Genomic DNA, 13960 nt, shown 5'->3' on the forward strand with positions numbered 1-13960 from the left:
ATCTCCACATGGATATTAAATTATTTCTACGGTTTTAATATAAAATTATTTATGTGAATCATCACCCAAAGCTTAAGGAAATTGCAGGTATCAGAATCATTTTGTGTCCCCAAACTTACCGGAGAGGTCTGCCAGCAGCACAGCACAAGCCTTTCCCTACAGTCCTCCTCACATGAAAAAATAACGCGTCAGGAAGGGGGAGGAGGGAAATTGCCCCATCCCCTCACCTCCTGACACACCATTTTCTTGTGCCAGGAGGTCTGTGGGGAGAGATTCATGCCACTGGCAGGCCTCTTTGGTAAGTTTACGTACCTAAATGGGTGGCTGGAGGGAAAGGGTGGGTGACCTCTCTCACCTTTGGGCTCCAGGATCCCAAAAGTGCAAGAGGCTGTGGGGACTTACCCCGTGTCACAGAACATGACCCCAGAAGTCAGTCCCCACAGGCCCAATATATCATTAGACCTGGACTTTTCATTAAAGCCCAGATCTAATGAGGTATGTAATTAATACAGAATAAACTAAGGAAATCTTGGTTTACTCTGCATTTATTTGCTTTTACTCTAGGCAACATTTGGATGCCTCCAGTAAAACCAAGATGGGTCCCACGTTTTGAGCCTGTTTGGATGGACCCTAAAATAAATCCTCTGAACCAATTAAAGTTTGATAAGTATTTATTAGATTTGGTCAGTCTAATGTAAATGGGGCAAGGTAGTATTCATTGGCTCCATATGTGGTACATTGTACACATATTTCCCTTTACTGTGTTTCTATAGCACATATTCTTTTTCCTTTGGACTGAACTGTTTACAACAGCATTTGGGAAGTCATGACTCTTCAACAATGATGAGGCTCTCCACACAAGCCAAGCCATATACACTGAAAGGAGATTACTACTGTCATCACAATTCCAAAAAAGATAGGCTTTATTTGTGAGTTTGCATAACATAATACAAAAGAGCAAAGAGCTATTCCAAACACCAAAACAAACCTATCCTACAGCAAGGTATCGGTGCTGTTTAAAACTCTAAACTCTATGTTTTTGACTTTTCTGTTTGCATGTATCAAGATTACAAAATCTTTAAGATATAAAGGGCTAAAAATGCAAAAGGCTAATTCAAACGATGGCAATTCTTTGTTTGATAAGGGGTATAAAAGATATAGAATAAAGTGGTGAATTGTTTTTCTTTTCTTTTCACCATTTCCACCAGCTGTTTTCAACCCCATTTGCTGGATTGCGGTCCCAATACTTTGAGCCAAAGAGCCCTAACTATCCAAAACCTTGCATCCAGGGATTTATATTGGAGTTTGGAGGATAATTCTAAGAAACAGTATCTGTAAAAAGATTCTGCATGGTAATACAGCATTTTGCTAACATGTTCAACGGTGATAACTTCCTGACTTACCAGCTTTAGGATTTATATGCAATGAGAAAGTTAAATGAGAGACAGTAAACTAAACATAACAATTACTCATCATACACTGTTTGAAGAATGCCCTGTTGCCATTAGGGCAAAAATTAAGCTAACGGAGGGTAATTAAATTGTATAGAACAACTCTACACTGAGAGATGGATTAGTTTTCCAATCTTTATCTTTCATTTGACAATTCAACTCTAAATTGGCTCATTAGAACATGCATACATTGCCTTTGGAACAGAGAGATGACACGTAAATAAAAATTTAAAACGTTGATTTATTTTCTATTTAATACTTTTTCTTGTTATAGCCTTTATCCCTTGTATAGTGATTTAATCGTTTTTTTTAAATGACTAATACCAACAGTTTAAGGATGATGCTTGTTAAGGATGATGCTTCTAGCCTATCTCTCATGGGGAAATTTACATTATCTAAATATTTTTTTCCTTCATTAAAAAAAACAGTGCTCCTATATCAGAAAAAGAGGGGTATTGGGAGCTGACAAAAATACAGAAGGCATAAAATATAATATTTCTGCACTGTTATCCTAAAGCACTAGAAAACGTAGCTACATTAATTTCAAAATAGAAATACAAGTTAATGAAACGTGGTATATACGTGCCAGGTTAGCGATGCAAAAGTCCAGCTTAAGCATATTTTCCCTAAATCAATTGTAAAAAGAAAAGGTAATGTTTAAAAAGCAAGTATGCACACAAATCGATCAGTTGATTTCAGGTGAACAGTAAATCAAATATGTTCCATTCCTATTTCATCTTACAATAATAGTTCTACTTGCCTATAAAAACTTAAACCTTGTCTTGCATTCAAAATGCACAACATACTGTATGTTTGTCCTTCTCTTGCCCAGTCATTCAAACAATTTTGACAAAAATAAACCATTTTATTTACATGTTTATGACACAATTACTGATATGTTATGAAGTATTACTTGCATTTAGCAAATATTGTAATCAGAATTATTAACTGCAAGCTGTGCTCATGGCTTGGTGAAAACCAATTCCTATTTCACAAAACAGCTCTTCAGACATGTTCATCCGAGGTTTCCTTTAACTTCAAAACAATTCCTGTTTTGTATTTCCATTACCAGCAATGGAGTAAATATCTTGGCTTGACCATCTCAGCTCAATCCAGCATTGTAGGTAATTGTGCTTTAAAAGACTGTATGTTCTTAAATGTCTTGGCCATGAGAAAAGCAATAATAGACTGGTTTCTCTCCTCCCCAAAGTAACTGCTAATTTGGATGGCTTGGCTAAGTATTTGGTTGATTGTACAGAGTCTTGGCTCCATGTCAACTATGCAAGCTGAACTAGTGACAAAATGACCATCCATCATGAGTAACAGATATCCAGCTGGCACAAGAACTGTTCTGCAAGGTCATACTTCTGAACCAGTCCATTTCAGGGTAAGGTTTGGCATTTGTTTCTCTGAAAAAATTAATTGCAATGGGAAATCTGTCAGTCTTCCAAGCTTGGCATCTCTCCATCTGCCATGAGTGTATACAAACTGTTGTTTGTTTCTCCTGGTAAATGTGCAGCACATGTTTTCCGAGATGGCAAAACAGAGGAGGAGAACTAGATCCCAGGTCTCCATGAACTAAGCTTCAAAATCCTCATCAAGATGTCATTCGCTGCTGTCATCCTTCTCTGAAGATGGAGGACTATCCCGAACAGGCAGCAGGTCATAGTGGCAGGGGATGTGGCTGTTTTTTGGCAGATCATAAAGATCTTGGCTGACAGGTCCGTTATTATTCAGATTTCCTTGAATAACACTAACAGTAGGTTCTGCAAGTACAAATATACATATATTGGTGATCCATTACTGGAAAATGGAAAGGGAGTTCTTTCAAGGTATACAGTGATGGAACTAGGGTGCTATCTACACTGCCATATAATCCAGTTTTAAAATCCAGGTTATCTGCTTTGAACTGGTTTATATGAGTCTACACTGCCTGTTTACGCCCATTTAAGCCCCTTTTTGTTAGAGGGATTAATATTTTATGTACTGTTTCTGGGGGGTCAGTCTAGACAGCCTCTTTGCATTCGAAGCCTCCATTGCCCTGACCCTTTAAGAATCCCTTCAGAGGCAGAGCCTTAGCCAAGGAGAGTCATAGTTTGAATTAGTCTTTACGTGACTGGAAGGTGAAGAGAGAGGAAGGCTGGAAGGTCTACAAACAGCACATCTAGTTGAAGCTGAATGAGTTGTATTCAAGTCCAGTCAGATATGTATTCAAGTCCAGTCAGAGTTAAATATTGAGATCATCTTAGAGACAGCTGAACACCACACAAGAAAGAGACAATAAGAAGAAATAAAGATTCAAGAGCATCAGTTCAGCCAGAACTGTGTCTATCTCTCAAAGACTTTACCTCTCCTCATAAAGACTTTGTAGTGAGACTCAGGAGGAGAAAATTCTTGTCAGTTAACAAATTCTTGTTTGATTCAACTATATAGTCTCCAATCTGTTCCCCGCACAGCCAGTTCACCTTCCAAGTAGTTAAGATACCGTGGGGGCAGAACACTGCCAAATAATCTAGATTCTAAAACTGGATTATATGGCTGTGTAGATGGGGCCTAGGATTCCACTTCAACTGTCATGGGTATTTGGAATTCTCAATCAGAAAACCCTATTGCTTCACCAAACTACAAATCCTAGAATTCCATAGTATGCAGCTATGGCAGTTAGTTAAAACAAAATACTGTACTATAATTGTGTACTGCTGTGTGCTTCAAAATCCTCTCACGTTAGAGAGTCCTGGTATTGCATTATAACAATCTGAAGATAAGTTAAAGCATTCATAATATACAATTACTGTTTCTCAGTATACATCCACAGCTTGAGCATTTGGTCTACAATTCTAGAGCCCAGGTTACAAATCCCACACAGCCATGGAAACTCAGAGTGACCTTGGGCAAGTCACACGGCCTTAGCTTCAAAGGAAGGCAATGAGAAATCTCATCTGAACAAATATTAAATAAAACCAAATAAAGAACCTTTATGATAGGTTCCCCTTAAGGTTGCCATAAGTTGGAAACAATTTGAAGGCATACAACAGCAATAACAATACATTTGAAAGAGTGCAAGATAATGACAGAATTAAGCATAATAAGTGTCCTTTCACTGTGATATAAAACAGACCTGCACAACCTTGGCCTTCCAGGTGTTTTGGACTTCAACTCCCTGAATTCCTGACTACTGAACAAGATGACTATGAATACTGGGATTCCCAAACACCTAGGAAGGTCACAGTTTGTGCAGGTTTGTTATGAAGGGATATCTGGAGAAATAAGCGTTATGACAACAGTCACAAATACTCAAAGGTCTTTAAATAATGTTTTCTACTAAGATTTACTTCTCACCCAAAAAGCAGCTGTGCTATAGATCTTTAAGCATATTCTTTCTTAGACTCTTTCCTTCCATATAGGAAAAATACCCAGCATAATGGCGAGTCCCAGGGATTCTCTTAGTTAATAGTCCCAGTAAACGTCAGACAATTCAGTTCCTTGACTGTATGCCATATAGTGGTTGTTCCCACCCCTACATCCACTTATGATGTAAATATACCATCTTCTTTATCCTATTTAAGGTACAGTTAACTATGTGGTAGTCAGTTTTTTTTCCTGTTCTCTCCCATGCAATATGTCATCATCAGGACTCATTAGACCACCCAGAAATACAGTGGGAACCAGGACAATAGAAATAGATGTGGGAAATTATCTCATCTCAGTAACTCTCAGGAAAGAAAGGAGGGGGGAAAAACATGTCCTGGTTTGAAAACTAATGGCTGGTGCAAGAAAATCATGGAGAATAAAATGGGATAGGATAGGAGATGCGTTGTTTGGATATTTTTTAAAAGTTCAGCACATATTACTCATGTGCATTTGGGAAAACCTTGTCCAGTTTTGTGTCCCGGCTTTCATCGGGGGCCCCAGTCTGTTTTTTGTAAGCCTCCCAGAATTGGGAGGGTTGTTTTAAGTTTCTTTGTTTCAGGGCCCCGAGAATCAGACCATTATCGGGGGGGGGGGAGTTCCCACGCACTGGCTCCCCTTCCCAACATGCATCTTTCTTACCTTACACCTGCTGTTTCTACTCTAGAGTAAGAAGCAATCGGCTGTAGGCCCTGGCAGGCGTGCACGCTTTCCAGGGCTGCCTTCACATCCTGCCACACACACTCTCTCTTTGGAAATAGAGTGCGTGTGTGTGTGGGGGGGTGTGCAGGCAGGCCCAGAAAGCATGCACACCTGCTACTGCCTGCAGCCTAGCATCTCTTACTTTAGAGTAAGAGGTGCTCAGCTGCAGGCCCACTTTGGGCCTGCCTGCACACCCCGCCACACACACACTGCTGCCACACTGTCCAAGAGTGCATGTGTGGCGTGGCATGCAGATAGTCCCAGAGTATGCCTGCAGCCAAGCTCTGGGCCTGCTTGCCTGCCTGCATGCCCCGCCACACACACACACTCTTTCCTAGGCAAGGAGGCAAGTTCAGATGCACACGAAAGCAGGCTGTAGGCAGGCTTTCATGTTGAGCAGATTTTCATGTGGGGAGGGGTTTTTTCCATTTTATTGCTTCTGAATAAATGGAAGACACAAAATGGTAGAAACAGTAGGAATGAATTTTGTGCACATGTCTAATACATATACAATGCCTACCAAATCTCAAGATTTTTAATAGACCAGGTTAGCCTTAAAATGGCATACCACAAAAGATTCAGGAACATAAATATTCTGACAATCACTGACTACTAATTTACCTAGGTTGATTTTTCTAATCTGACATGTCATTGAATTGAGTTGGGTGTTCAATTCACCCACCATTCATAAACCATTTTGAAGCCTAAGAGTGTTTGTGGCAGATATGAATATCTGTTGGAGTGAAAGCAAAAGAACAAAGCAAATGGCAAACCCTTCTCAGAGCGGTCATGTAGGATGTGACCAAGACTTCTGACTCATGTGAGGAAAAGCACTAAACTGAAACTTACCAACTTCATATACATTCTTGTTGGTTGAGGCAGAGTTACTAATTTCTGCATAAGCAGAGTCCCTGCGCGCTGGTGACTTCATTTCAACATATCCACATTCTGAATTTTTTGGTGTGAGTGCTGGTGGATCTTTAATAGTAGCATATGGATTTTCAGAGCTACTTAGGGAACAGTTACTTAAGTTGTATTCAGAATTCTTTACTAGATCTGTGAAAACACACAAATTGATGGTGTTAATGGTGTTGAGCAAAGAAAAATATATTTTGACAGATAACTTTAAATTCTTTTTGTGCCATGTCAAGTTTACTGTTATTTTGAGCAGTTCACAGTTTAACCTATAAAACAGAAGACTGTTTAGTGAAACAAACCAATTAACAAAGCAACATCCCCAACTTTCCTATCATTAGTATCTTCTGCATATAGTCCACAATGCCCTGAAAATGGTTGAAAACTTAATACACAGAAACACACATGCCACTTTCATGCCCAGAAACACTGGGGTAAAAAAAGAATGTTTTCACAATGCATTTACAGAACCAGTTACCAGGAATGGCTTCTTCTGAAGATCTGCTTTCTATTGAATTTGTCACGAGAAAGATTTAAATTTCATTATGTTTTCTGGAACACTTTCCAGAATAACCAGATTAAAAATGATGGAACATAAATCCAACCACATGGGGGAGCTTCACAAATCAAATTAACTGGAAGAAAGTCTATTGATTGATTGATTGATTGATTGATTTAGTGCATTTGTGCCTTGCCCTTCCCACCCTCAAGGGGGGACTCAGGGCAGCTTCACAATAGGCACTCATTCAGTGCCATCCACGTTCATAAAAATACATTTAAAACAATTTATTAAAATATTACATTAATAAAGCATTTGTTTAAAATCACACATGATTAAAACCCTAGTCTCAATTGCTGCCTCTATCATTCAACCACTTGGATCCATAACCAGGTTTTGAGTTTCTTTCTAAAAGACAGGAGGGAAGTAGCCAATCTGATGTCACTGGGAAGGGAGTTCCACAGGTGAGGGGCCACCATTGTGAAGGCCCTGTCTCTCATTCCCATTTGCAATGGTGGTGGGATTAGAGCAGGGCCTCTCCAGCTGATCTTAAACTTTGTGATGGTTTGTAATGGGAGATATGTTCAGACATGTAATCTGGGCCAGAACCACTTTAAAGGTTAAGATCATCACTTTGAATTGTGCTCAGAAGCAGATCGGCAGCCAGTGGAGCTGGCATAGCAGAGGGCTTGTATGCTGCTCCGGTGAGCAACCTGGATGCCAACCGTTGGGACTAGTTGGAGCTTCCAGGCAGTCTTCAAAGACAACCCCACGTAGAGGGTATTGCAGTAGTCTATTCAGGATGTAACAAGAGTGTGGACCACCATGGCTAAGTCTAACTTCCCAAGGTACGGGAAGTCTGAAGTTAAGAAAATCCCCTATATACTCAAGTATAAGCCAAGGTTTTCAGTCCTTTTTTTAAGGCTGAAAAGGTCCCCTCGGCTTATACTTATACTTGAGTCAAAGTTATTTATTATTTTACATTATTATTATTATTATTATTATTATTATTATATTCTATTAGTATTGTAAAGATATGTAAGCACATTTACATTGAATAAGGTTAGAATAATGGTTTAATCAGAGTTGGACAGTCTTATCTTAAATTACAGTTTTATGTAAATGTTCAAAAACATTTAACCTACGATGCCTCAATTAATGTAATTTTATTGGTATCTATTTAATGTGGCAAGTATTTAATAGGGAGATTCACTTACCCTTTAATATGTAAAATAGCCCAGTAATGGCCCTCTCTTTGAAATTTCTAGCAGAGATGCTAGATTTCTGTTATGCACAAGGAATCCCAAACAGCTAATTCAGAGCAGTTATTGAGAAAAGCAAAAAGAGCTTCTCTTTGTCGAACTGTTCTGCCAGGTCAGAATTACAATGGGAAACAAAAATGATTTGTAGACAGAACATACTTAAGTTGTGACTTAATCTGACACATTTATAGCACTAATGTACAGATCTTTTAACCCACTCTTATCACATGTCTCCTGCACCAAAGAGGTCAATCAGCACTGCACCTGATGAGAATCAACTGCTCTAACACCACTCACTCTATTTCAATATGTATTCATTTGTCAACAAATATAAACTCACCTTTTAGAGATTTTCCTATGCAATCTCTATCAATTCCAAAAGCCCCTGTAAATGATAGAGAAGAACAAAACAATTAAATCTAGAATTTGGAACATTCCTTATTTAAAAAGATAGTTGTTAGTTCCAAAACTAAAAGCTACTACATTATTGTTGTATTTTTTTTAAAAAAAACCCTAACTCTGTACAAAATTAACTAAAATATTTGAGTTACATTTTTAAAAACATAAAGTTGTATGCCTATAGTTCAAAATGCATCAAAGTAGTGATGTTGCACACTCCTTTACTGTCAAAACAATAAAAATATTACACTGCAGAAAAATGGCATTGCCCCTTATTATGATACACTCATAATGTAACTTAATTGTACCTTAGTTATTGCAAAAGGGAAGCTGCATGGAACTAGTTATATGTAACAAGTTACATTCAAGCTCTGAAAAACTCTTAGAACAGCCATTTTAATTATTTCTTGATACCATGTCTTGATTTCCTGCTGATATTGATCACATTGAGAAATGTGTACCTAAGCCTATAGAGAAAATATATCCTCTAAGAATCTATATTCTTGGAGGCAAGGAGAAGAAGAACATTGTTCTTCTTTTAAAGGGGATGGGACACATTGTTCTCTTTCCCTTCAAATCTAAAAATCATATTCAAACTGGTAATTTTCAGCTATATACCAAGCTCATTGAGGTAGCCTCCATGTTTCCAGTCAGCAGGCAATGTTCCTGTGTAGTCCATATCCAGGCCTCGCTTCCCGGGATCAACATTCTTAAGATTCACAAAAAGCTGGTTGTTATTTGTCTGTTTCAAATAAAGAGAAGATCACACTCAAAAAAATCTGATAAAGGACCAACACATTTTTTGAGACAGCACGTGTAAAGAAAATATGGAAGGTATGATATTTTACACATGCAAAATATCTAAAATAAGCCAAAACGGGAAATGGGTTGTTGTAGATTTTTTTTGGGCTGTATGGCTATGTTCTAGAAGCATTCTTTTCTGATGTTTCACCTGCATCTACGCCTGCCATAGATGCAGGTGAAACATCAGAAAAGAATGCTTCTAGAACATGGCCATACCTACAAACAACCAGTGATTCCAGTCATGAAAGCTTTCGACATTACATAAAACAAGAAATGCTGGATACAAATAGAACAGGTTAATGTTGTATTTTTTAAGAAAAAAAATAACCTTTGTCATAGTCATCCTGTCCATGTTGTTGGCATTTGCTGCGTTTGCAAGAGTGTGATAGCTTGGGTTGGAGAAGTAGTGGCTATTAGCATTTCCACCATTATTGTGAGGAATTGTTTCTGGAAAAAAAAAGAGCATCGTTACTCACTTTATGCTATACCGCTAAACGCAAGAAATAGCTAAAATATCCACCAACACACACCCATACAGATAGTAAAAGAACTTATTTCATTTATTATATATTTTTATTTTCTGTTTCTGAAATGCATTTCTTTAATTCTGGTATCTTTCTTATTGAACCAGAAAAACATTTGATTTTAAAGCCAGCAAATTCCACAGTGTTTCATCTTTTAATGGAGCCAGCAAATTCCAGCAAATTCCACTGTGTTTCACCTTTTAATGGAGATTACTCTAATTTCTTTTCTGCATTTCCATGTCTTCTTTTCCCAAACTGGGAAATCAGTGTCCCTTCCAATGCTATTGGACTAAATTTCCCATCGTGCCCAAACTCTGGCTGTGTTGGCTTGGCCCAAAGGGTGTAGGAACCCAACTACATATGGTCATTTCTACACTTGTGGTTTCTAATTCAGTTGTTTTTAGTTTTATTCACAGACTCACAGCTTTTCTTTTGGGATGTGCCATTCACACCCTAAACTCAATATAAACAAAAATAAATATGTTCTCTTTTCCCCACAACTTTATATGTGGGACAAGCCAATGTAATGCCAGCTCCTTTTGCACATTTCTCCCTCCTCCTTAATCAATGGTAAATATGTTTATAGTAAAGAATATTAATTGTGTCTGGGCTAACCTGTGTTCACCTTACATGAGAATCAAAAGCAGGAATCTGAAGTGAGACTCTTTAAGTCATCTTGATAAGAAATTTGCTTAGATGTTCACATTGGATACAAATGCAACTAAGTTCTATGGGAAAATGTTGTGATCCACAGAATATGGTGTTTACACAGAGATTTCACCTACAAAATTCTATGTTGGTGGAAATAGAGAATGGTGCACATAATAAAAGGTAAAGGTTTCCCCTTAACATTAAGTCTAGTCGAGTTCGACTCTAGGGGTTGGTGCTCATCTCCATTTTGAAGCCAAAGAGCTGGCATTGTCCGTAGATGCCTCCAGGGTTATATGGCCAGCATGCCTGCATGGGGCACCATTACCTTCCTGCCAGAATGGTAGCTATTTCTTTAATCACATTTACATGTTTTCGAACTGCTGGGTTGGCAGAAACTGGGGCTAACAGCAGATTAGCTCCCCAGATCAAACTGCCAACCTTTTGGTCAGCAAGCTCAGCAGTTCAGCAATTTAAGCCGCTGCGCCACTGGGGGCACATAATAAGCATTTCTATTTTTTTATATTCAAAAGCCACTCTGTCACCTGATCAATCTAACAGATAATAATAGTTGAAAAATTCACAGAAAGCAGAACATACCCTTTACTAAATTCTGCTAAAGTTATTTACTAACACTGGCACACCACTGGATACTTACCCGTAATGCTGTAGTCTGTATTGATGACTCTCAAGGCAGGTGTATAGGTAACTGCTGGCATATTTGTTTCTTTGCCCTTCTGTTTCTGTCTATAAATGATGAATAGTGCTAGCAGGAAGAGGACAACAAGGACAAGAATAATGATGCCAGCAATGGCCCCAATCTGGTACGAATCAGCAGGGATGGCAGCACTAGTACGGCTTAAGCTGTTCAAATTTCCTACTATAATCACCCCAGCTGAAAAACAAGAGATGAAAATCCAGTCCATAAATGCACAGAAGAAATATATTATGTATGCAAGACAATATATAGTTTTTAAAACTTGGTTCTCGTCAATTTATGTAGACATTTGAAGACACACTAGAAGATCAGATGACAGACACTCTGAAGCTCTTGAAATCTATGCTTTAAACTATCAATTAGAATAAATTATAACACTGAGTATTTTTGAAGTTCTGCACTACTTAAAATTATATATTTGCATGAAAATTATATACTTGCAATGCTTTTTAATAATCTGAAATTACAAATTACTGGTACAAATCTTTTATTTAGAGAGTTTTCCTAGAAGATGATTTTGGGGATTTTTTTTGTGTTTTGGTGTGGTACTAGAAAGATATAAAGACATATATTTCCCTTGATGAAAAGTGTGCAGTTAAAATAAACATCCCGTTGAGTTTCTAAACATTCTGACTTCTCACAGTGATATAAGCACTCTGCCATTTTTGTCACAGTTTCCCAAATCAATACAGTACTTATAGTATTATTACTTTAAGTATCTGCCTTTTGAGAATGTAAAATATGTTGTAAAATTTAATGTGGCATTTTATCATTTCAGCAAAAATTAATGTGAAATAAAATATGAACTATTTTGATGTAACCGATGACAGATGTTATGATGAAGAGCATTAGGCCAAAAAAAAAAAAAGAATAGTAAAGTTCTACATGGGAACAAAAGGAAACTTGGGAAGCAGGTGTCTTTCCTGAAATGGAGCTTATAGGACTCATACTGCCTCTCAACCTCTATTCAAAATGCGAATACGACCTGGTATTTACATCAGATATACTCAGGGCAACCTAAGACATGTACAGAGCAGCAAGCAAGAATAAGAAATTAAGCCTTTCATCCTAGACCTACCTAGTGAGGGTAAAGCCCCATTAAAATCAATAAGTTACTTTTGACTGGACTCGTCAGTCATGCTTAGAAAGAAGCCTCCTTGTAGCTCTCATTGGACACAATGTAAATGATACCTAAAATTGCACTATAAAATCACTATTGGCTCATCTCACTACCTCATATAAGCACCCATGTAGAGGACTGCAGTACCAAAAGATATTCTAGCAAGATTTGTAGTCTTCTGTGTTTGTTTTCAATTTCAAACAGCTATATTGGACATATTTTTCCTCCTCTCTTCAGCTTTGGGTTTCTTGCTATATCTCTACATCTATAATCAGCATTTCAAAAGACCTTTTGTGAATAGAATATTACCTTGGTCACACCGTGCCCCTTTCCAGCCAGGGCTGCAATAGCAGGTTCCAGTGATGTGATCACAAGTTGAGTTGTTCAGACAGTCACATATTTGCCGGCAGCCATAGCCATATGTACCTGCAGGGCACTCTGTACAAAATGACAAATATGAGTTGCAAATTTTGCCTTTTAACCTAGTCAGTTTTGCATGCCAAATCATAGGCATTCTCTCTGACAGTGACCATAATGTAGTAAAGCAGCAGTGTATATATCTGGGACTGTCAAACTGTCATCTATGGAAAATGAAGACACACCGTGCCATATGGCTACAGAGCTTTTTGATTCTGCACCTAACAGTGGGAATCCCAACTGCTCTGTAGTCTTTTGAATCAAAGCCAAATAATAAGATTTGTCAGCACTCCCACATTAGAACAGAACAGAGACGGAGTCTGTCAGCCAAACCTTGTTACATACAGCTCTGAGATTAAGTTGGTATATGTGTGTGAGTGTGTGTTTGTGTGTGAGGTGAGACTGGTTACTGAAAACTCCACAATTTTTCAAGTTTTACACTCTTTACACAGTGCAAGTTTTGTCACCACCAGATGGCAATGTTTAATCATTTCAGGTATACAAGAAATCAGGCAAAATCTGACATGTTTAATATGAATAAATAAAGTAAGATTTAAACAAAGGCTTGGTGCAACTTGGAGAGCTAACAATATTCTTCTGGGGAAAAAACTCCTCTGAAACTGAGGATACTACCTGGCTAAGAAACTACCTGTAGGGCTGGTGGTAAACTCACAGAGCAATGCCAAATGTTATGATGGAGAGCATTAGGCAAAAGAAGAGTTCTAGCTGGGTTCTAGATGAGAAAGATGAGAAGCATGTGTGTTTCTCAAATATCTTTTCAGGAGATAACTCAGTATTATACTTTGGACAAAATAAATGTGGGCTAAGGAATCTGAAGGAGCTGAGGGCAGCAAAAACTATCTTTGGGATGCACATGTAGCCTCAGGTCCCATTATTCCCATCCTGATATATAAATCCAGGAGGAAGAGGCTGGCAGCAATGGTTGGTAAAGCAGTGCCATAACTGAACCGTCTGGAATCTTTTCCATTGGTGAAAAGGAGAAGTTGTGTCCATTTGGTTCCTCTTCAGTTCAATCCTTTTGACAGAATGCTATTGTCTTCCTTGGAAACAGCAAGGCAAAACCTCTGCACCA

General features: G+C 38.2%; 1 protein-coding gene across 3 annotated transcripts in view; it reads right to left on the reverse strand.

Moving 5' to 3' along the window:
* Window positions 1-905: 905 nt before the first annotated feature.
* Window positions 906-13960, reverse strand: part of MEGF10 (multiple EGF like domains 10) — a 129380-nt gene continuing 116325 nt past the window's right edge. For 2 of the 3 annotated variants that reach the window (XM_060761994.2, XM_067464467.1), the window contains exons 19-25: window positions 12760-12888; window positions 11271-11507; window positions 9769-9887; window positions 9255-9378; window positions 8578-8622; window positions 6411-6617; window positions 906-3217 (exon numbers count right to left, since the gene is read on the reverse strand). In XM_060761994.2, coding sequence (XP_060617977.2) covers window positions 3057-3217; window positions 6411-6617; window positions 8578-8622; window positions 9255-9378; window positions 9769-9887; window positions 11271-11507; window positions 12760-12888 — 1022 coding nt within the window. In that variant the 3' untranslated portion in view covers window positions 906-3056. The remainder of the gene's footprint in view (window positions 3218-6410; window positions 6618-8577; window positions 8623-9254; window positions 9379-9768; window positions 9888-11270; window positions 11508-12759; window positions 12889-13960) is intronic. The other variant, XM_067464468.1, reaches the window with a different exon arrangement.

Source organism: Anolis sagrei, chromosome 2 (assembly GCF_037176765.1).
Source record: "Anolis sagrei isolate rAnoSag1 chromosome 2, rAnoSag1.mat, whole genome shotgun sequence".
NCBI lineage: Eukaryota > Metazoa > Chordata > Lepidosauria > Squamata > Dactyloidae > Anolis > Anolis sagrei.